This window comes from Myotis nattereri (assembly GCF_964212035.1).
Source record: "Myotis nattereri genome assembly, chromosome: 7".
In the NCBI taxonomy this organism is placed as follows: domain Eukaryota; kingdom Metazoa; phylum Chordata; class Mammalia; order Chiroptera; family Vespertilionidae; genus Myotis; species Myotis nattereri.
The window spans coordinates 71,874,433-71,900,163 of record NC_138082.1 but is presented as its reverse complement, the minus strand read 5'-3'; the positions used below and the strand labels follow the sequence as shown (position 1 = coordinate 71,900,163).

The following is a 25,731-nucleotide window of genomic DNA, read 5'->3' as shown; positions in this document are numbered from 1 at the left end:
TAAAAGTTGCAATGTGAATTCTCAGACTTAAGAAAACTAAGTTTATCCAAAATCTTATAGAAAATATTATTATTCTTGTTTAGAAAAACTCTTTCAGAACTAAAATATTTTAAACATTACCTGTAAGGTTATTAGAATTAATTTATTTGCCTTAGGGATATGTGTGATACTAAATATGTCACTCAGAACATAACAAACATTTTCATCATCACTTTTATCATCGTCACCACCACAAAGCATTTGCTTAGGGCTTATATGCAGTGTAATTTTCCCTGCCTTACAATTTGCTGTCAAAAGAAAAGCCTTATAGGCCAATGTTATCTTTTGCAAAAAACAGGCCATTCATACAATTCTCAAATTGTGTTCTGGATCAAAATAGGTTACCTGAGTTACAAATTTATCAAGCAATACTGAGTTGATTCTTGCCATTTGCAACAGCATGGATGGAACTGGAGAGAATTATGCTAAGTGAAATAAGCCAGTCAGAGAAAGATAAATATCACATGATCTCACTCATTTGTGGAATATAATGAACAACATAAACTGATGAACAAAAAACAGATCCAGAGACAGAGAAGCATCGATCAGACCGTCAAACCTCAGAGGGAAGGTAGGGGAGGGTGGGGGTAAGGGGGAGAGATTAACCAAAGGACTTGTATGCATGCATATAAGCCCAACCAATGGACACAGACACCAGGAGGGATAAGGGCATGGGTGGGGGTGGAGGAACAATGGGGGATTAAGGACACATATGTTATACCTTAATCAATAAAGAAAAAAAAAACTATATATAATAAATTTTAAAAATAAAGAGTAAAATCCAAAAACAATTTTGATGTTACTATTGTCTGTTTTGGAAACAAAGTAAAAAAAATAAACAAACAAAAACAAACAAACTGGCAAATGGTAATCACACATTTGACTTTTTGGCTAAAAATAATAGAGACCATCATTTTTCTCATGTTAAGAAATGACGTATTTAATTGCAAAAAGAATGATTAGTAAAACATTTGGTGCTGAAATTTAAAGCAAGTAAAGTAGGTTTACAGTTATTTCTATGAAAAATAATACAATAGTTAACAAATAATAAAATAATAAGCTATGTTCTGTATATTTATAGCTATAAACCTACTTTTGCCCACCCTGTATTTCACCTATTACCTAGAGTTTGTAGAACATAAAATGTGTTTGAAACATATTTTTTCAATTATCTTTGAAATATCAAAATGCACACTTAAGCTGAAACATTTCTTATTTCAGAAATGTAGAATTATATTTGTCCATCCATGATCACCATACAAAAACACATACTTGGGCAAAGGCATGATAAAAGTTCAATTTAATTATTTTTCTTTCAACATCTCTGCTTTTTTTTTAAAAAAGGAGCAAAACTATGTTCATTAAATAAAATATGTACATATAAAAATGTCAAGTATATTATGAACAATCTGTGGTAAGTAAAGGGAGAGGTTGTGGTAGGAAAACAAAAAGAAATTAGATTCATAAAAAGAAGTGAAGCTGCCAGGCATAGGAGTCAGAAAGTGAGAGAGAGAAAAATAGGAGTCAGGCACAGAGGTGGAGACGAAACGGGTGCCGCACCGGAAGTGCACAAGTAGGTACTGAGGTCACTAGGGATGGAGGTAGGTTGTAATTTTTACACGCTACTTTTGCCTTGCATAAAAGTATAGCTATAAATTACATATAATAATAATAATAATAAATAATAATAATAATTTTATCATCATATTTTGTTATATGTAGTAACTTCTTTTCTGCTTGTTATCACTGCAATTTGAAATAAAAATTAGTTTTCACAGATGCTAATCTTTACTACTTGAAATGTTCTGCCTAGAATGAGATATCCTCAGCAGCAACTAAATCATTATTTTCTGAATCTAGGTAGTGATGGACCATTTTTGTCCTAGAGTCAAGAAGTTTTTGTGGTTTGGCATCTTTGTTACTCTAGTAGGGATGAAACTTATAATCAATAGTAAGAGCTACAAGTTGAAAGAAGAAAGAATTTGAGGAAATCCAAAATAGAAAGCTCTCAAACTTACATTTACATTCCACTATTTAATTCTCTCAAAATAATGACAAGAAATCATGAAAGCACTTGGCAAACCTTGTCTGCTGCTGACGGAGACCACGGCGTCCGAGCCGTCGTACAGCACGCTGCCAATGAGGGAGAGCTCCAGGTCAGCCCAGTATATGCGTTCACCGAAATGATCCACAGCCAGCCCTGCAAACCAACGCGCACAGGCAATTAACACATACATTCACATTGTTTAAATTACGTTTTTGCTTCTTAATGTATAATTATCATTGATGTTTCTCTGCAAACATCACAGAAATTACATATGCAGAGATTACATGGAATTTATTTAATAAGCTGGAGCAAAAATCTTATTTCATACTTAGGAAAACCTACCCTAAGTAACCTTCCTTTCCACACTTAACTGATTATTTGTTATGGTTAATTTTTTAAAATATTTTTTATTGACTTCAGAGAGGAAGGGAGAGGGAGAGAGAGATAGAAACATCAACGATGAGAGAAAATCATTGATCAGCTGCCTCCTGCACGCCCTACACTGGGATCGAGCCTGAAACCCCAGCATATGCCCTGACCAGGAGCCAAAGAGTGACCTCCTGGTTCATAGGGCGATGCTCAGCCACTGAGTCATGCTAGCTAGACTGTTATGGCTATTTTCTAAAGGGCTTTTCCATAATATTTAGTTTTTATCTTGCATATATCATAGTATAAATAGCTTATCCAACTTTCAAAATAATTCAATATAATTAGTTATATTTTGAATCTCTTGAGGTTAATTTCTCAGTACATAAAAGTTTTATGGGCTTAATTTAAGATATTTTCACCCATTTGGAGCTGGCCTACAGTGGTGTGAGACATCTGTGTGTATGCAGATATTTAAATAGACTAAAGGTTGATGCTTAAGTGGAGAAGGTTGTGCTTAAATTTTTCTCTTTAATCATGACTTTACTCTGAGATGACTTTTCTTCAGTTTTATCATCAGTATCTGTTAGTGAATAACAATGCACTAAAATAATATGTGGTTAAAAAATGCTTTTCTATTCATTTAATTTAATTTTTTAAATTTTATAATGTCATTAAAGCCAGCCATTATCTTGCAAAAATATCATCAACACAAAGAATATCTTAAGTAATGTTCCTTCAATATAGAAGAGAAAGATCTATAACACCTGCATTCTATAGTAAATTTTCACTGCTGTAGGTATTTAATTTTTGTGATACAACTAGTCTTTAGATATGAGGAAGGGCATACTCTGACAGTACGGTGCAAGCAAAATACCTTTGGCATCTGAATGTTAAAGAGCTTTTCCAATCAGAATATTCAATAAGCAATCAAGGTATACCTCAGTGGCAGGGCAACTAAATGAAAGTATTTTTGAATTTGTGCTAATTGTATTCCTGTGTAGATGACTCAACATTTAACAATCAGAGTAAATAAAAAATTATGGTGAACATCATTTGGGAATAATTCTTCAATTAAGTAGGTAGGTTGAGCCCAAATGTAATCAAACTAAACATAAATATTGTTCCTGAAGCAGGACATAAGGATGGTGTATGTCCAATCTACCTCTATGAATAACTTCATAATTAAAACAATGAAATTACTAGTGGTGCACTTTTTACTAGTTTCTGCCTGATGATTAATTTGCTGTTTGAAGTCATGTTGGGAACTATGTTTTTTGCTTTTGCAACTATAATTATGAGGAACATGAACCATAAAAAGATCCAGTTTCCTGCTGCCACCATTATACTTTAAAGTTGTCTAAGAAGGCAGAGAAACACTTTATTTTTTTCTTCTACCTATGTAATGCAATAAAGAAGTAGGTTAAAATAAAAGTTGTGCCCAAGAAAATTTGTCTTTATATTTAAACATATAAAATAGTCTAATTGTAGAAAAGATAACAATGGTGTCTAATCCAATTTAATTACCGATATTGTTTTTTCAGATTCATCAGTAGTAAAAAGTTCTCAAAAGTGTCATATATTGCACTATTAGTCTAGGCTTGTCTAAAATGTACCATCTTTACCTGCTCTGGTCACATACTATATAATCCAATGGAGTTACATCTAGATAAAAATTATATAACAAAGCATTTAGACGCCTGGGATTTATATTCCAAAAATTCCACAAATCGATGATTTTGGTTTTTCCTTAAGCCCTTTAATACAAGACATAGTCTTTAAATTAAAAAGTTAATAAAGGAATCAACTAGCTTTTCTCATTATAGATATGAGAGTCAAGTTTCTATGAAAAAACAAAAAAACAAAAACAAAAAACCTAGTTCATTTTCCATCTTTAAAATAGCACATCTCTTTTTGTCCTAAAGAACCAATGGTGAAGAAGGGAGGAAAGTCAACTTCAAAGAAAATCATTCTTATCTAAACTGAATATGATGCATATGTAGAACCAAGTCAGGAAATTTACAATAAAATGCTATACTTGTTCTAAAAAAGCAGAATGGAATCACAGTTTGGAGGGTTTATAAAAGACAAAGGCACAGGCTCACTAAGTTTTAGGAATACACAATCAAGAGCCCAATCATGTAGTCATCTGCTTAACATTTCCCATGATACAAAGACAACTATTTCATTTTAGCAATGTTTGCGTTTCACTTTCGTTGAACTCTGAAATTTTCCAAGGTTGTTCTCTCACTAGTTTCCCTATTTTTACTAAGGTCTTAAATAAAAAGGAAAATCTTATGGGAAAGACAAGCACCATATGATTTTACTCATGTGTGAAATATAATGAACTAGCTGAAATTCCTAGCAAAATACAGACTCCTAGAAAGAGAGCAAGCAGACAGCTCTGGTAGGAAAGCAGTGTTGGGGGAGGGGAGAGGGAGGGGTTGAACAAAAAAGAGTGAGAACTCATGGCCGTGAACCACAGTGTGGTGATTGTGAAGGAGTGGGGATGTGGAGGTGGAAGAGGGCATAGAGGGGATAAAGGGCAATAGAAAAAAAAATAAATTAAATTAAAAAAGAAGAAAATCATATGAGAAATTACCATAGTACCAATGTAATAGTTCACAGAGAAGATTTTGAGAGAGCAGTACATTAAAATTACTGTGTTTTCAGAAATAGAGGACAAGATTATCTACATCCTGTGTTAAAGAAAATCCACGATTTATAAGGTAGTAATAACCAACAAATGTGAACTACAATATTCTTGATTTAAGCAGTGATAAGAGAGGTCCAAAAAATTAGATACTTAGCACTATGTCAAATTTATTTTAAAAAAATGTTAAATCTTTACAATAAAGTTTGCCTACTTAGAATCTTAGTTTCCAAACTACATTAAACTTATTTTGCATATATATGTACATATATATATACATATATGCATACCCATATTTATTTTTGAATGTTAGTAAAATAAATGCATCAAAGAATTGCAAAATAGTCCTTAAGTTTTATACAAAATAGTCCTTAAGTTTTATTTACTTAGACACTTTTGGTTGGCAATGACAAAGGAATTTGCTGAATAAATCAAATAATTTAAGACTAGTCCAAGGACCAGTGTGTAATTCTTTATTCTCTCCAAAACTGCCACAATTTGGGGGGAGCTACAGGCAACATAAATAAGCTCCTATAAAACAAATAATGTAGTACTTAAATTTAAGTAATTTTACATACCCTTCAACTGGAGGGAAAACTGGAAAGTGTTCTTATCTGACACAACATTCATGAACAAAATGTATATTCATAAGGCACCTCCCTGACAACATACTTTGCCAAGAACTAGACTTGGGGCATAGAACAGAACAGACCACTTTCCTATTCTCATGGAGCATACTACTCAACCACCTCACAACTGATTGAAACAGAAGATAGAGAATGCTTCTTGTCTTTAATATAGCTCCCAATTAAAAAAAAAAAAAAGGTGTATCATTTTTTAAAAGAGGTCTTACAACCATATCATAGATTAAAATGGTAGGTATTCATCTCTCCATTCATTCAACACATGATTATTTTTTAAGCACACTAATTACAGGTAAGGTAAATATTATCAACACATTTTATTAAAGACTAGAGGCCTGGTGCATGGCGTTTGTGCACTGGGCGGGGGAGGGAGGGCAGTCTCCTCAGCCTGGCCTGTGCCCTCTCAGAGTCCAGGAACCCTCAGGGGATGTCTGCCTGCCGGCTTAAAGTCAGACATCCCCAGGACATATGCTGGGGAGCATGATCTCAAATACTCTTCATTAGCATTTCTTAAAAGGAACCACCCATCATCAATCCCCACTGCTATCTCTAGTCCATCCCCCACAAGCCTTGTTGGAGTTTTCAACACAGATAATAATTCTGATAAAATTTCACCTCCTTTAAGCTTGTTTCCAAGTTACATCCAAACTCTTTAGCATGTTGATGCAATGCCTTTCACAATGTTATCATCATAATCTCTCCAGCCTTATCTTCATGTGTTCCAGTCACACTGGACCACTTTTCATCTCCTAAGCAAACCAAGTTCATTAGAACATCATGACCTTAATGAAATTAAGGCACTGGGTTTTTTCTTTTCTTAATTTATTACTTTCTTTTTTGTTTTAATATATTTTTATTGATATCAGAGAGGAAGGGAGAGGGAGAGAGAGAGAGAGAGAAAAAAAAAGTCAGACATCCCCTGAGGGGTTCTAGTGCTGCCACGGAGGTGGGAGAGGCTCCTGACACCGCTGCTGCGCTCTCCAGCCATGAGCCGGCTTCTGTGGGAGTGCACTGACCACCAGGGGGCAGCTCCTGCATTGAGTGTCTGCCCCTGGTGGTCAGTGTGTGTCATAGCGACCGGTTGTTCCACTGTTCGGTCGATTTGCATATTAGAGTTTTATTATATAGGATGAGAAAATCGATGTTCAAAAGTTTTTGCAGTTGGCTCCATTTAACTCCCATATAAATGGAAGGCTGTGCTCTCTCTACTATTTCATATTTCCTATGTAAGGCCCTAATGCTATGTCCAATTATATGTGTCATCTTCCTATTGAAACTCTTCCTTTAGTTGTGATGACGTTGGCTCCTATTGCTCACACACCTTTGTAGAGCTTACTCTTGATCTTTCACTCTCCAAATACAAGCATCTCACAAAATTCTACCCTAAGGAGTCTGTTTGTTTTCCCCTCCCTTGTCCATCTTAACAACTTTAAGTATCAGTTTTCTGTTGGTAATTCTCCAAACTAAATTTCTACTTCTGCTTTGATCTCCAGAACTAAAATTTTCAGTTATTTGTGAGATGTCTCCTTCTGATTGACTCAGCTAGGTTTGCATCCTCACCTGCACCATCTGCCTGTGGCTGAGTGACAGCATCACACAATCTGGGCTCAAATGCCACTCTAGTGACTTAAAAATGTTATACTGCAAACTAAGCCCCCCATTCTTGACCTTCTTACTACTTTACTTTCATTCTTTTCTTCATAGCACTAAATACCTCATAATTTACTTTATAATTTACTCTAAATATTATATTTTTATTCTTGGCATCTCAGTCCTTGCCCTCTACTAGAACGCAAGCACTGGGAGGACAGGGAATGACAACTGTGTATTCACTCCTGTATTCTAAGTGACTAGAATTATGCCTGACATAGGTTAGGCATACAATAACTATTAGTTGAAATCTTATATAATAAAGAGGTAATGTACAAATTAAACCTCATGCCATCACAAGATGGCTGCGCCCACAGCAGAGGTGAGGTTCCCGTAACACAAGATGGCTGTGCCCATAGCGGAGGCAGGGTTCCCATAATGAGCCATAGCTAGTGATCAGCAGGGACCTGAGGCTGCGTGGCACCAGGTCAGTGCGAGATACCTGGGCCATACCCCCTACCTAGCAGGACTTGACAAGGGACCTCAAGGCATGCTCGCTGCCCTGGCCTGGACCAGGGGGCCTGAGGCTGCACCACCCGCCCAGAGGGGCTTGACAGGAGACCTCAAGGGGGGTTTCCCACCCCAGCCCAGACCAGGGTACCTCAGGCCGCATCCCCTGCCCAGTGGGGCTTGATGGGGCACCTGAGGCCACACCCCCCAACCAGTGGGGCTTGATGGGAGACCTTAGGCCACAACCCCCACCCAGCAGGGCTTGATGGGGGACCTCAAGGCATCTCCCCCCCCAGCCTGAACCAGGGGACCTCAGGCCACACCCACTGACCAGGGGGCTTTACGGGGGACCTCTGGCCATGCCCCTTGTCTGATGGGGTTTGACAGGGGACCTCAGGCCATGCCCCCCACCCCAGCACCAGGCCAGGGGCCCTGAGGCTGTGCACCCCACCTGGCAGGGCTTGATGGGGCCCTGAGGCTGTGACCCCTTTCCGGCACCTGGCTGGGGGACCTGAGGCTGCGCCCCCCACCCGGCGGGGCTTGACGGCGGTGTGGCCGGCTGGGTCTGGGTCTCGCATGATTTCGAGGCATGCACGAGTGGGCAGGCACTTGACTCTGGGTCTTGTGGTGCACCCCAGGCTCTGACCAGAGGAAGATTTTCATATACATTTTACTAATTTTCTTTCATCTCTGACACTTCTATTATAGAGAAAGGGCAAATAGCAATATTAAAATATTTCCTCTAATTAATTCCCTTTTAATGTGCACAAATTTCATGCACCGAGCCACTAGTAGTAAATAAAAGGCTTCTAAGAGTCTCCTCCTGTAGGTGGGGCAGAGTTTCAGAGCAGAGTTGCTGAGAAGAAAACTCATATATGCCCTCTAGAAAAGGAGTAGAGAGCCTTACACCAACTACCTTCTTGGCATGGCCTTATGGCTGTCCGAACAGGTCTTGTTACCTGCTTAACATGAGTCAATGGTACTTTTCATGGTCTCTAAGACCCTGCATAGACTGGCCCCTATGCACCTCCCTAAGCCTTATCTCATGCCACTTTCCAATTTGTTTATTATGCTCTTTGGCTTTCTTTCAATTCCATTTTCCACCGCAGGACTGTCTGACCTGTTCTTTACTTTGTGTTGTGACAACATTTTACACCCACCTTTTTACATCATCTAGCAATTATTCTTAACAATCAACTAGCCTCAAAAAAACCTCTCCTCCCCGCTATAATCAAAGGGACACCTCTGCAGCACCCCACTCTTCTCTATAAGAGCCATTTACCACATGTGCATGTGTGCGCTCACACACACATTTTTGGTTTTTGTATAGAGTCACCCCACATTAGACTATAATGTCCAGGTGTGCAGGGATCCATATTTCAGATGACTAGCAGTGCCTGCCATAAAGTGAGCGACAATATTTTTTGAATGAAAGGAGAGATGAATGAAGATACTTATATGAATAACTCTAATTTATTGGAGATAGTTCCTATCCCTCTATTCTCATATGCATTCAATAAATTCTACTACTCTAATTCTACTTTGTCTCCTACAGACATCCTCTTGTGTGTATTCACTGTTACTGTCCTAGTTGTGCTATTCTCCACTCTCAGTGAGACAGTTCAATGGACTGTTAACTGGTCTTTTAATTCTGTATCTATTCATTCCACTGGCACAGTGCTACCACCGCAACATACCCTATGTTATTCACATCACACTTCAAATCAGAACTGTACAGAGGTTCATTACTGACTAAATAAATCATGTCTAAACCCCTTAGCAGTTAAAGTCCTCTATTCTCAGCTTATGTCCTCTATTCTCACCTTCCAGGTGCATCCAGGCTCCTACCATTATGAAACATGCCACATGCTCCATATTGCAGCCCCTGGTTCAGAGTGCTATGCCATTTAACACAATCAGCAATATTTTAAGTTAATTATTATTACCCCTTGGTTTGTTAATGATAAAATAAAACTCTGAAGATTGTAAGTTCATTTCTGAGATCTCATAGCTAATAAGTGATCCCCCAGAATTAAATAAACAAATAGACGTGTCTGACTCCAAAGAAAACCTTCATAAACACTACACCACGATGGATTATTTGCCCACTTTTCGAATGTCTATCCATTCTTTAAACACTCTTTCAAGAGATACCGTTCACATATTTTTGTTTGTTTGTTTGTTTTGCTTTTTGTTTATTGATCACTGAAGATAATCTATCTTGATTCTGAACTTCCATAATCATGCCAGTTATGTAACAATTCTAATATTTTGCCCAAACTGTAGTAACTTCTGTTCATGTTTCAGTTTTGTTTCTTTTCAAATGTAAATTCCTCGAGAAGAGGGACTGTGCCAAGTGCATCATTAATTTCCCCATAGTGTTGAGCAGAATGGTTAGCACATGGAAGATGGTCAATACATGCACCTTCATTTAGCCCACTGTAGGAGACACTGGGAGGCAGCTCAAATTTCAATGACTAGGCAGCTACCCATCTCCCAGTTGCTGCTTTAGCAGCTAAGGACTGACTGCCAGGGAGCTGTGCTCTGCTGCCTGCAGCAGCCTGCTTGGGAAGTTAGACTCTGGGAAATATGAAAAGGTGACCCCTTCCTTGCCTGTCATGGAATTTATGCTCGAAGCACATCCCCTGTGGCTCAAGCTGAGACTAGACTTTACCCGATGCACAGTCTTTGTGGGCTCTTTCCCTTTCTCCACCCTTTACAGGTTTCTCCTAAATTACACTCCCTTCATAAGTAACCTTTGCAAGAATTCCTGTCTCAGGCTCCCTTCAAAGCACCCTCCTACGTGCCCTTCTATAAACTGCTGCCGCATCATTCCTTAAAATGAAAATATTACATATACTGTGAGTATGCAAATGTTAACATCAGATAACTTCTGAAGTAATTTTGCAACCTGTTTATAAGTCTAAAATTAGTGAAAAATAATAAGTTAAGAAAAAAGTAAAAGGTCTATAAATGATGAAAATGGTATTTGAGCAGATATGACACTCTCCTCCTTACTATACTCTCCAATGGCTCCCCTTAGAGCTAGACCAGAATCCAGGGCTTATCTGTGTGTCCCAGGGTAGATGATCTGCCTCTGGCCACATGGCAACTCTCCTCTCTACCACTTTCATATGCTTCTAGGCACACAAACATATTTGCTACTCTTTGACACATGCTAAGTTCATTCCTAACTCAGAACTTGTTGTTCCCTCTGCTTAGAACGCTCTCTCCTCACATACACATGTAACTTGCCATTATGATTTATTGTGATATTTTCAAATATTTCTTTCTAGAGGTATCTTCTCTAACTAAAATGGTATTTCCATAACTACCCATCCTTAGTATGTTTTTTCTATATAGCACTTATAACTATCTGACATGAAGCATAATATCTATTCTCTTCTCTACAGGAAGGTATGTTTCATGGGAATCAGACTCTTTTCACAAGGGTAGGATCTTATTACTTTAGCATCTGGAACAATTTCTGGCACCAGGTGGGTGTTCAATTAGCACTTGTTAAATCACTGAATGGAGACACACTTACATAAATGAACTAAATCCCAAAGACTGCTCATTCCCGTAAAGAGTAAAAACAATCTAGTTGGAGGAAAAGGCATAAGGCACATTAAAAGTTAATAAGAACATAAGTGTCAAATATAAAATTTCAACTACAAAAGCTATTACAAAGCATAACTGTTAAATAACATGTGCTATAGAAAGTGTATTCTATCCTTTTGATGGGAATGCAGTAGGCAGGTGTAGGTGACACAAAATCCCCTAGACTCCAGTAGTCTGAAATGTTTTATTGAGGAAGAAGTGCTTAAGTTAGACCTTACAAGATGGGTAAGGTATAACTAATATACAGAAGTTGGAAGGGAAGTCTAGGTGGAAGGCTGGGATAAAAATGGAGTGAGAGAAAGAACAAGGAGGGGCACACACACACACACACACACACACACACACACAAAAGGCTGAACTCCTTAGCAGTCCTGGGGGTACGGAGTCTGTGGAGTGGTAGTGTAGATGACATGGTAGTGTAGACGGCATGGTTGTGTCAGTGACATGGTAGTGTAGACGACAAGGTAGTGTAGACGACATGGTAGTGTAGATGACATGGTAGTGTAGACGACATGGTAGTGTAGATGACATGGTAGTGTAGACGACATGGTAGTGTAGACGACATGGTAGTGTAGACGACATGGTAGTGTAGATGACATGGTAGTGTCAGTGACATGGTAGTGTCAGTGACATGGTAGTGTAGATGACATGGTAGTGTCAGTGACATGGTAGTGTAGATGACATGGTAGTGTAGACGGCATGGTTGTGTCAGTGACATGGTAGTGTAGACGACAAGGTAGTGTAGACGACATGGTAGTGTAGATGACATGGTAGTGTAGACGACATGGTAGTGTAGATGACATGGTAGTGTAGACGACATGGTAGTGTAGACGACATGGTAGTGTAGACGACATGGTAGTGTAGATGACATGGTAGTGTCAGTGACATGGTAGTGTCAGTGACATGGTAGTGTAGATGACATGGTAGTGTCAGTGACATGGTAGTGTCAGTGACATGGTAGTGTCAGTGACATGGTAGTGTAGATGACATGGTAGTGTAGATGACATGGTAGTGTCAGTGACATGGTAGTGTAGATGACATGGTAGTGTCAGTGACATGGTAGTGTAGATGACATGGTAGTGTCAGTGACATGGTAGTGTAGATGACATGGTAGTGTAGATGACATGGTAGTGTCAGTGACATGGTAGTGTAGATGACATGGTAGTGTAGATGACATGGTAGTGTCAGTGACATGGTAGTGTCAGTGACATGGTAGTGTCAGTGACATGGTAGTGTAGATGACATGGTAGTGTCAGTGACATGGTAGTGTCAGTGACATGGTAGTGTCAGTGACATGGTATTGTAGATGACATGGTAGTGTCAGTGACATGGCAGTGTCAGTGACATGGTAGTGTCAGTGACATGGTAGAGTAAACAACATAACTAGAAGACAGATTAAAGCCAGATCAGATTGAAAGCTGTGAATCAAAAAGCAAGGCATCATCAAACTTGTCTTTCACTAATATTATCTGTTTTCCTAGTTTCTTGTTCATTTAGTTTCTCATTTTCTAGTAATACTACCATCTACCACAACATCATTAACATTTACAGTATATGTAAAAATATCCTGATACATTGCTATAAGCTGTCAAAATTTCATTCATCTGAAATCTTACTAATGGCCTTAAAACTGAAGGCAATTTTCAAATAATATCCCTATAATATCACTGGCAGTATGATAAGAACCTGACTTTTAGATGGAAAAATACAACATGAAATGTTAATGACTTTCATAATGTCATACTATAAATTATTTTATTTGCTTGTAAAAAGATTATATTGCCAACAAAACTAAAGAATTGTAACACTAATATGCTTAGAATTCTGATACAATTTTAGACTGTGTCAGAAATAAATCATACCTGTGGGTCTCTGTAAATTCTTTTGTACTAAAATTCTTCTCAGAGTGCCATCCATGGCTGCTTCTTCTATATGGGAATGGTCCCCAACAACAGTCCAATACATCATCCTGAAAACATTGGTCAAGTTGGTCAGCCTGTTGATGTGCGGTTATAACCCAATTCTACTGTAAAACATAGTGTTCCTTCAGATCATGAGCATCAGAAACACCCCAGAGACCCTGAAAAAGCAGATTTCTGGACCCGACTCTAAAGCTACAAAAAAGAAACCTTCCAGAAATCAACCTTTTAAACGGTCTAACTATGCTCTAAAGTTTGAGAGGCATGCTTAATAATGTGCACTACTGTTTATTACTTGATATTAAAAGTTTGATTTTGAAAAATTCATGAACATTTTAGAAGAAAAGTATTTTAATACTTAAAACTATCCTCTTGTTGAGAAGGAATATTCATTTTATTATTGATGCTGCATCAATATGCTTCATTTTTTAAAGTACTTTCTCAGAAGGATATCATTCTCTATTTAGAAGACACCACACAGCCTAATTTTGCTAAGTAAATAACATTTGATTCTTTTTACTCAGCATCCAATGATCCACTTTATGGGCGATCAGGATTTTTATCTAAGATTTCCCTACTTACTTTTTGGTCATTGCTTATAAATGAAAAAGAAAAAGAGTAAAGAATGAAAAAATTCCAAAAGAAATTAAATGTTATGTTAAATTGTTTAAATTTGTTTATACATAATATGTCTTCATCTTTTATTATCACAAATAGCAAAAACACAAAAATACTCTACATTAAATACATTTAATATTATATTATATTCATAGCAGCGCTATTTACAATAGCTAAGATCTGAAAATAGCCCAAGTGCCCATCTGTAGATGAATGTATAAAAAAGCTGTGGTACATTTGCACAATGGAATACTATACATTCTATCTAGACAGTGCATTCTAGAATGATCAGTCCAATAAAAAAGGACCTTTTACTATTTGAAAGAACATTGAGGGACCTGGAGAGTATTATGCTAAGCGAAGTAAGCCAGTCAAAGAAAGACAAATACCACGTGATTTCACTTAGATGTGGAATCTAATGAACAGAAAAAACTGCCACACAAGAGAGAGCCAGAGACATGGGAACATGGGGCAGACAGATGGTTCTCATAGGGAAGTGGGGGGTGGGCGGGAAGAGAGTAACCAGCGAACTTATATGCATAGATGCATAGCCCATGGGCATAGACAATGGTGCAGTGTGAAGGCCTGTGGAGGGCAGGAAAGTGGGGAGAAGAGGATAAATAGGGGGGGAAAGGGAGAAATCTGTAATACTTTCAACAATAAACAAAAATAAAGCACACACACACAAAAGCATTATATTTAATGTTACAAAAATTCAGTATTAGATTCACTATAGTGGTTATGTGTTTATCACATTAGTTTCATTATTCTGAAATGCAACATAAAATACACACACAGAGAATATATATTTTTTCAACCTTTCAGGAAAAAAATAAATGTTTGCTCCTAAATTTGATGTAAAAATAACATGAGTGTGCTTTTGTACAAGAAAAAGAGAGGGATTTTCAGAAGCCTTGTGAACCTATTATCTTTGAACACATTACAGAAACAAACCTACAGAGCACAAGCTGAACAATCTCTAAAAATGGATGCTCATATCATGAAATATAAATAACCAAGTCATTAGCTTACCTTCTCTTAGGATTTACAGCAATAGCATAGGGTTCTCCAGCCATATTTGTTAAAAGTCTGGTGCAGTTGGGGCCATTCAGCTGCCCCACGTTGATAGAATACCTCAGACTGGTCCAGTGGGTGGTATAGTAACTAAACCAGTGCATTCTAGAATGATCAGTCCAATAAATATTTCCTGCTACCCAGTCAACTGCAATGTCTCTGGGCCTTTTAAATTCAGGACACTACAAGAAGACAAAATGACAAAGAAAAATTGTATATTCAAAAAACAACTTGGTAAATTTTTCTGTTATACATTGGTGTGTAAAAATCCTGTCTAATAAAAGGGCAATATGCATATTAACCATCATCACACAGATGGCAGCACCCATAGCCACAAAATGGTGGCACCTGGTCCTCTCAGCCCCGTTGGAGTCCCCCAGTCCCGGTGGTTGGGGGTGGCAGCTGCTGAGAGTGGGCAGCGTGAGCGGCCTGACAGAATGTTTGCTTTGTCGCCGCGGTGATGAGGCAAGCGTTCCACCCCAGCCATGGAGGGCCTCTGGACAGAGGGCACAGAGTGACTGGGGTCAGGTGCAGGGAACGCTTGCGTTGTTGCCCCAGCGATGAGGCAAGCATTTCATGCCCACCTGCGGATGGGCCTCTGGGCCGCAGAGGGCTTCTAGGCAGTGGGTGTGGATTGGCCAGGCCCCGCAGGGAGCTACTGTTGCACGGATTCGTGTTCAGGGCTACTAGTTATATTATAAAGGTCCAGTCAGTGTTAGACCATATTCTGATATGGCCTAATAGATTAGCTTATGCAAATGCACATAAATAGAATCATACACCGCTATTCATAACTTTTTAACTCAATATCATGTCTGTGAAATTCATCCATATTATTTTGTTCGCCAGTTATTAATACTTTTTAAATTTATTTTTTATGAATATAGCACAATTTGTTTACTACTTTACTAATGATGTCAATTTGACTTATTTACAGTTTTAGGGCATTATAACTAAAGTTCTGAATACTATTCTTGTGTATGTCTTTTGGTGGACACGGGCACTCATTTCTAGTGAGTATATAGCCAGAAATAGATACGTTGAGTCTAAGATATAAGTATGTTCAGGTTGAATGGATACTGTTAGGAATTTTTTCAAAAACTTTTCACCAATATGCTATTTTCAGGAATTTCAAGAAGTTCCAGTTGCCCTGCATCCTCACCCTATGTAATTTGATTTAAAAATGGAAAAAAATTAGTACAGATAAGCAACTTAGAAAGATATTGCATTTAAACATCTTTTGAGGAAAGTTACAATCTCTGTCATTTCTATTAAATATGCTAGCTTGGATTTTCTGCTTAATATTATATCACTGAATTATTGTGAGACAAAGGTAGGAGGAGTCATTGGGAGCAGACAGTAAGGAAAATAATGTATGCTCTGTGCCCTTCAATTCACCTGATCACTTTGAGCAGGAAGTAGTGTAGTAATTAATTTTACATGGTCATATGTAATGTGCATAACCAAAAGTGAGAAAAGATTCACAGGAGCATTGTATCAAGAATGGAAACAATTATTTAAAGGTGATTATAACTAGGCATGTAGGCAATGTGTAAAACATCATTAGGAGTTGGAAACCAGTGAAAATATGAGGTTTTGAAACATGAAAATTTCTCAAGCAGTTTACTAGTGAACACATTTTATTAAGAAGTAGACAGATTAAAAGAGAAGAAACTGGGCTTCACAAAAAAACAAAAAAACAAAACACATGAGATAATTGCTGATCACTATCTGCTATGTGATTAATGGGATCACAAGGAAGAAAAATATGGCTCGACCTAAACACAGAACCCCAGCAATTTCTAATGACCTTTATTATCAGTCTTTTCACCTAGTGGCTTAAAAACTAAAATTATGAAATTTCACCCTACTTTATATCTGCACTCTGACAATAAAATACTATCCATCTATCAAGCAATATATCACAGCTAACCGAAGTTAAATAAAAAACACTCTGCAGACATACTCCAGAAATGATGTAAAAATTACATAGATGAATAGAATATAAAGATTTCTCTCAGCCAAATCACAAAATTATTTTCATGTGTTTCAGTATCATTCAAATTAACTGTTTGTTTCCTTGCTTTTTTCCCTGATTTGGGGCATTTAAAGGTAATTATATCAACAAATGACATGGGCATGTCAGTGTAAGTCATAATGTTAATAAGCTTAAGAAACAATGGAAAAAATAGCCATCATAATCTGTTTAGAGTCTGTTGGGAGCGTGTTTATCATTTTCTAACTTCAGTAGAACAAACCTTTAGTATTCAGAAAAATATATTTGTTTTCTAGCATAGGGATAGAAAAATACCTATTTTCCCTTTATCAATGTAAATCTACATTTTATCATAAGGATATCCTGACTAAAATAGGACATATATAATGCAAAGTTTCACTTTATTTTTTTAATTTAGGATTTTCATTTTATTTATTCATGCTCAAAAAGTCTGATTATCTTTCCATCTGTACTGCTAAATCTGAACTGCTGACAATTAAGAACCCACATGTCTAATGTTAATAGAGCATTCCGAAGTTTGACTCAGTGATACTTTTCCAGGTAAGAAGTATGTTGAAGATTCTACTAATGATAAATTCTACAAAAATAAATCAAATTATTTAATAAGTTTAAAAGAATACTGCTTAGAGAAATTAAAAAAAAATGTTACTTTTCAATGCTAAGCACAAGAGATATTAAGTAACAGACTCATTTACTGGTATGTCTACACATTTATTCTCTGCATCCTTGGTCAAGGAATTTCTAATGTCATTCCAATATCAACTAAAGTAGTTAGAATACAGGGTGAAGGATGGTCACACCTAATAAATTCAACCTAAAGTCATGAATCATCAGTGACAAGATGATTTTTGTAGAATAAAGGCAGCAGGGTGAAGATGTTACCAGATGTTCATCCTCAGTGACTCCAAACACACGGAATGCTCAATGATTTTCAAGACTACAAAGCAGGATTGAACAAGGGAAGAAAGAACAACATGAGGACAATAGCAGGATGGTCCCACTGTGGCCAAATTAAGAAAACACCCTGATAGTGAGTTCCATGAGAATGAAATAACTCCCCTTTATTGCTCACAGTTAGACCAGGATTGTGAACAGCATAAGCCACATAAAAGGGATACTTATATTGGTATAGACTGAATAGTAGAAGGTAGAAATTACTGCTATATCTTTTTGTAAATAATCTTTATATCCTCATTGAGGATATTTTTTCATTGATTTTTAGAGAGAGTGGAAGGGAGGGGATAGAAAGGGAGAGGGAGAGACATCAATGTGAAAGAAACATCAACTGGTTGCCTCACACATGTGCCCTGACCGGGGCCAAGGAAAGGAACTGCAACCCAGGTACGTACCCTTGACCAGGAATAGAACCCACAACACTTTGGTTCAGGGGCTGATGCTCTACCACTGAGCCACACCAGCCAGGAGCCTGCTGAATCTTGATATAGTGAACAGTTTATGAAGTGGTTCAAAATTAATTAGGTAAATACAAAAAGTGGAAAACACAGGAAAAGCAAACAGATTCTGGGAGTAGAAAGGAGTCTGGTGGGGGAAAACAGAAATAGGAAAGCTAAAAATACCGCTATTTACCTCCAAAGGGGCTGTAAACAAAACAAACACATAAAATTTTAAAAATATATATAAAACTCCCATTTGCCCCTTTGGCTAGCTCATTAGACAGACAAGCCAATGAACTAGAGTACTAATGAAATAAGTCCAGTTTGAGAGACTGCAGACCCTGGGGTTACCCTGACAACAAAGGCATTGCTCAGATGTTGCACAAAGTAGAAGACACATTTTGACTGCTTTCTCCAGACACATGGTTTCTTCCCTAATAAGCTCTCCATATACATAGCCCAAGTTTTGAGGCTGGAGGCATTCTTTATGTAGAGATATATTAGTCAAATGGATGAAATACTTAAATCTTATAGAAAAATTGGCACCTCAATTGTAACAAAATTACTACTTTAAACAAAGAATCCTTTACAGCTGTGGGCTATAAGGTATCTGTCAGAACCCCAGGTTCAGTAAATTGAAGATGTAAGTCACTGGAGACATTTAATTTTTTTTTTAAATCAAGGAGAGAGAAAAACATATGAAAGAGGATTTCAAGCATTTAAGCCTTGGAAATGTTATCTTCTTCATAACAAAATTCTTATAGTTAGAAATATACTTTAAGAAAATATAGTTAACACAGGATAGATTGAGGTGGTCACATATTTAGTTTGTGATTTTTTCATCTTTGTGTTAATCTAAGAAAAGAAATTCAGTTCATTTTATCAAAGTTAATTATCTCCTAATGTAATACTATTAAGACAAAGATGTAAAGCCACTCTAAAAACCTGTGTGTGTGTGTGTGTGTGTGTGTGTGTGTGTGTGTGTGTGTGAATGGGGGGATGTAGTATATGTCACACTATTTATTTCCATTTTTGGTCCACAACATATGAATCAATAAAAACTTATATTTAGAACTACAATGTGTCAGAGGTCCAAAATCACTTCAGGGATGAAATCCCTGCCTTCTCTCTATAATGTCTTTTGAAGAAGAGATGATTTCAACTGAGTAATTTTAAAGCTATATTTATCTACATTAGGGCCATGCCAACATGGAACAAACTCCTGCTAAGTTAAAAAGAAACCAAATAAAAGTATGTAATTGTCAAAATCCTTTTAAAAAAGACCATATTTGTCTTTGAATTAGAGATTCAATATTTTCTATGTTATTTTATTATTTTTTAGCATGTTCAGTGTTCTATTAGCTTATTTCTTATGATTTATCACCCTCTCCCTCAAAAGCAAAACTGTCTTTCAGTGCCTTCATTCACACTATTAGGTAAAAAAAAGATATAAGGGAAGATTAGAAAGCACGCAAAATTTGAAGTCAGGAACTGGGTTTAAGACCTACTTATAGTTTCTCTATAAATTATTTAGTGTATAAAATAAAGGCTTTGGATTAGATTACCTGTAAAACTCTTTAGCTTCTAAGTACTAAATTATACAACAATTTAAAATATTATCCATTCTATTAAGTCTGCATTTTATGTAGCCTTAAAGATGTATTGGATGCTAATTATGGATTGCCATGCATTAGTCAATAAGTTAAAAATGTGTTGGTATTTAGGGGATAATTTTGATGTCATCTCCCTACTGAGTAACCTGGAATTAAGAATCAAGTTGCCTTCTGACATTTACAGTTTAAATAAACATAACACTTGAGATGTACTGCAGTGTTATCTGAAAATAGAGATTGCAAAATGGTAGGCTGAGGACTAAATTTAAGTTAAATTAAAAAAAAAAACTTTAATTATGGATTTGAAATTAAAGATATATAACTTTTAAAATTTAAACTTTCATGTGAGTATTTTGTAAAAATTAAGGCTCTATACTAGTAAAACAGTATATCAAAAATAAGTCAGCATTCTAGAATAGCATCAGTGGCTGCCCCCGATTTAACAAGTTCCCTTTGCCCCCTCACCTTGGTGTCTAATCTATGTCCAATCTGTTTCACACATTTATCTTATGTGTATGGCTGACTTGAAACCCATGCCTTAAAGAGGCATATGAAGTTGACTATCATAGATAAATCATGTATCTATAAGAAAGGGAGTTAAAGCAAATAAACAATAGAAAAAGAAGAGTCAAAGAAGCAAATGTTGATAGTGTGTCTCCAGAATCATTGGATAAGCATCTTGTGGATAAGCAGGAATATTCAGTCTGTGGAGCAGACCTTAATGTGTGTATGTATATGTATATGTACTATTAACATATAAATTGGGCTTTTATAATTCAATGTCTCTCATCCACCAAATTCATTCAGTGTGTTAATACGGGTGTACATAATGCTGACTTTTATTTTTTTGTCAGCCTCATTAAAATTTGCTTCCTACTGTCTTATTATTCCCTAGATAAACTAACAACCCAATTTCCAAGTCTAAACAGAACCTGAAATAGTAATGAGGTCACCTCATAGGCTAGTTCCTGGGCATACGATTGAAATTTAGATAATGGTTGATCTTTCTGTGATCCTGTCCCTTCAAACAGTCACAGTTCAATTAGGCCTTTGGAAGACCTGAAAATACCTTTTGTAGGCTGAGATCTCTAGTGCTGAAATAAGACCAAGACCAATCTCAATGAAAACAATAATAATAAAAGTGCTGTCCTTAGAAAAGCTGTTTTCTTTCATCAGGATAATCAAAGGAGGCAGAGGAAATGCCATTTATGAAGATTTGGAAGTGTAGTTGCACTCTTAGAAATAAAATATGGTTTATTTTTGGCTAGAAAAAAATGTGTTTGTGGTAAATATAAGTGTGTGAGGATACAGAAAGAATGTGATGAAAGATGAGGCTGATTATCATGGATAGGCTTGTAAACCAATGATTTTTCCATGGAAATGCATTAAGATTTAAATAGGGTGATGTGGTGATTAGATTAAAGTTGTAAGATTATTTTGGTTATTGTATGGAGAATGGGACTGGGACCAAAAGCAGATAAAGGAAAATCACAGCAAGCTTACACAATGGATTCCAGAAGGAAGAATGTGGAAGTTTAATCTAGGTTTCATGAGACAGAAATGAATAAAATGGGATATAACTAAAGATAAAAGTATTTAAACTTGTGATTAATTGAATATTGAAGAAGAGAAGAATATTGAAGAAGAGAAGAAAAAGATTTACAATAGCCAAGATCTGGAAATAGCCCAAGTGCCCATCAGTAAATGAGTGGATAAGAAGCTGTGGTGCATTTACAAAATGGAATACTATGTCTCTGTAAAAAAAGAAGGAAATCTTATCTTTGCAACAGTATGGATAGACCTGGAGATTGTTATGCTAGATGACATAAGCCAGTCAGAAAAAGACAAATGCCATATGACCTCACTTATATGTGGAATCTAATTTACAAAATAATCTGGCTAACAAAATAGAAACAGAGTCATGGATACATGTAACATACTGACAGCTGTCAGAGGGAACACGGGAGTGGGGAACTGGATGAAAGAAGGTGAAAGGACTAACCAAAGAACATATATGCAAAACCCATAGACACAGTGTGGTGATGGAGAGAGGGTAAAGGGGGTAGGAGCTGGATGGAGGTGGGCAAAGAGGGGAGGGGGGGAAATGAGGACATCTGTAATAGGTTCAACAATAAAAATAAAGTTAAAAAGGATTGATATACTATTGCCCGGTATACCAAAGATTTTCAATTAGTTTATTGCTTGCAATTTTAAAAAATGTACCTACTTTATGACACACTATGTTCTAGATGTTAGGATTACAGTAATGGCCAAAAGAACAAAAATACCTGCCATTTAGGAATTTATTTATAGCAACATGAAGCAGATAATAGATTGCAAACATAGTAGATGAGTAAATTATATGGCAGTTTAACAAAAAGAGCAAATCAGTGAAGATTCCATGATGGGAGTAGGGCAATAGATTGCAATTATCAATAAATTATGGACTCAGAAGATTATTTTGAGCAAAAACTTGAAGGAGGTCAGGAATTGAGTCATGTAGGATATCTGTCTGAAGGCAAGAGAACATTTCAGGAAAGGACTTATATTAGTAGGTAGCCATGAGCTTTATAAATAGCAATGCTTTCCTAGAGAAGAGGTGGTAAAGGGGAAAGTAGTATGTGATGAAGTCAGAAAAAAATAACAGAAGACCAGATTTTTGAATCCCTTCGAGCATTCTGGCTATTGTATTGTATGAAGGGGAGCAAGAAGGCCAGCAGGAGACAATTGCACTAATTGAGAAGAAAGTTGATGATGGTTCAAAATTAGGTCCTTTCAGTCAAGCTGTCAGCCAGCTCCTGCACATACCTTGAAGGCGGATTAAATAGTATTGTCTGATTTTGAAGTTATGACAGAAAAGGAGTGTTTGATGACTGCAAGATTTTTACTTTGAGCATCTGGGGAAAATGGAGCTGCCACAAAATGAGATTGGGAAAGCATACTTTGTGGGTCGAATGTGAAGTTCATGTTTAGGAGTGCTACTTTGGGGATATTTTTAAACATCCAAAAGGAAAAGCAAAGTAAGCAGTTGGGAAGAGCCTAATGCCTACTCGGTAACTATTAGCAGGTGGATATATGCTAACCCACGAACCTATATGAACTCTACAAGGAAGTGAAAAAAGATAGAAATGCCTGTCTCAGCTCTAACACTATTGACCTTTGCTCAGGATATATTCTTGCTGTGAGGGACCAGCTGATGCCACGTAGGGTGTGAAGGTTAAGCAGGCTTCCTGTTCTCTGTTCACCGGAGGCCAGCAGCACTTCCCAGTTGTGACAATCAAAAATCTCCAGGCATTACCAATGTACCCTTGGGTGGAGGTAACACCCAGCTAAGAACCACTGATGTAGGACCACTGAGTGCTCTCTCAGGCCGGTTTTCTTGACGACTCTAAGCATTTGTCAAGATTTTTAATGACTTTCTGTCACCAAATTTATTGAATGTTTATTTGTCCTAATTCTCAAACTCTTCCTGAAGATACCAACCTCTTTCAGTTTCTGTGCCTCTACATTCTCTTATTTTCTCCTGATGCACTGGCCACACCTTGTCATCATTTTAATATGGTGAGCTTTGTTCTAGTCTTTCTTTACTTCCCCTGTAATCTCTCCCAGGTAACCTAACCTTGCTTTAGACTTTTAGATATCTCATCTAATCTTCGATTTTTAGTCCAGAGAACTCTGACAAAACCTTGAATATACCACTGACTACTTGATTTTTCACTTTAATCTCTTATAGCCATCTCAGACTTAACATGATTAAAACTGAACTCAAAGTTTAGTATCCTCAGACCCATTAAGTCGTATAATTAAGAAATCTAGGTACCAGCCTTGAGTCCTTCTTATTTTCACTTTCCACATTCATGCTATTCGCAAACATTTTTAGCTAACTTTCTACTCACTACCTTGAGACAACAATAAGTGGTCTGTATCTATTTGAGCTTACCCTACACCTAATCCATTCTCTACATAAAAAGCTAGTTAGTTGTCTTAGATATAAATAAGATGACATTACTTCCTTTTAGGTCTAGCTCAAATCTCTCTCTGCATGAGTCTTTACTGAACATCCCATACAAAGAATACTTACAACATCTGAGTGTTTCTTTCGTAGTTCGTTATTTATTTACTTCAATATAGTTTTTGAAATGAGAATTTTTTTTGTATTTATTTACTTATATGTTTACTTGACTCTGTCTTTGTTCCCCAGAATCTAACCTTCATGATAACAAGACTCTTGTTATAGTTATTGTATCCTGAGAACCCAGCACCAAACCTAATAAATAGAAACCTTTAAATAAAGCTTTGGAAATGAATAAAACTTGCCTGGTTTTCCTTAAAATACTATATAGTCTAATCAATAGTTTCTTCAGGATTATTAATTATATAATCATATGTTTTATATAGCCATATAAAATTTATGTTCAGTACAATTTTGAATATTGATATAACTGTTACAGAACAATTTAACTTTAATGAGTATCTATTGTTCAATGTCTGTCTTATGCAATCAACAAAAGAAAATGGCAATAATGTAATGATCTGATAGTTTTAGATTTCTTCCAGAATAATCATAATAAGTTATTGTAGTTGTGGACTAGTTTGAATAAACTCAGATGGTTTTAAAAGTATTCTTGCTATGCAAGTATAGACAGTTTCAATTAGAATTCTAATGGTTACGATGAATTTATAATAATAAAGAAAAAATAAAAAAGAAACTATCAATTTTCACTGTACCTAAATGCCCTAAAATAATACTTTGAAGATTTTGCTACACACACATACACACATTCTTAAGTGTGGGTACATATGTACATCTCTTCACTCAAGTGTATGTGTGTGTGTGTGTGTGTGCATGTGTTTGTGCATATATTGAGGTTTTAGCTAGGAGTACAATTAAAAATTGAAACCTAGTAAAGATAACAGGATATTTTGTGAAAAGATTTTCAGGGGGAAAAAAGTTCAGATAAACTTTTTGAAAAAATATGATTATTAATGGATAAAATTATAAGCATGTGCATTCTGAACATTCTCTTTTGCATAATAGAGAGTATGCCAAATATAGTATCTCATATTCACTTCACAAAATCAGGTATATCAGATGAACCATTTGTTTTGCTCAGGAATATTTAGTTCTTTAATGGTAAGAATCTAATCTATATTTTTAGTCATTTGCATTTTTACAAGCATTGACCTACTTTATAGTGCTTGTCATCATGTACTTTGCTGCACAGCATTTCATACTAAAAATGATAAATTGCCATAAAGTATGTTCAATTGTAGCATAATGTTATCATATTCTGTTCCAACTACTAAAATTCAAATTCAGAAATCTCATTATACTCTACATATAGATTGAATCATGTTAGTCTTTTAAGTTTTGAATTATTTAATTTTCTTAAAGAAATCCTTCATTTTGTGTAGCCCTGGGGGTTATAAAATCATACGCATTTCTATGTATAAATAACTTAGTCTGCATTCGAAATTTAAATTTGTAATTATAATTAGTATTGCAACCATCTTCAGAGACTACAGAAGAATATTCCCTTCATGACTTCCAAAACCCCACCTCATATTAAATGTTACTTTTCTTTGGAATGGACTTCAGTAAACATTTAGTTGTCTGAGTAGTCTT

At 36.4% G+C, this 25,731-nt stretch overlaps 1 protein-coding gene across 2 annotated transcripts in view; it reads right to left on the bottom strand.

The window, feature by feature from the left end:
* LRP1B (LDL receptor related protein 1B) overlaps nucleotides 1–25,731 on the bottom strand; it is a 1,698,272-nt gene that overhangs the window by 89,754 nt on the left and 1,582,787 nt on the right. For both annotated transcript variants that reach the window (XM_081095916.1, XM_081095917.1), the window contains exons 78-80: nucleotides 15,040–15,263; nucleotides 13,333–13,439; nucleotides 2,123–2,239 (exon numbers count right to left, since the gene is read on the bottom strand). In XM_081095916.1, coding sequence (XP_080952042.1) covers nucleotides 2,123–2,239; nucleotides 13,333–13,439; nucleotides 15,040–15,263 — 448 coding nt within the window. The remainder of the gene's footprint in view (nucleotides 1–2,122; nucleotides 2,240–13,332; nucleotides 13,440–15,039; nucleotides 15,264–25,731) is intronic.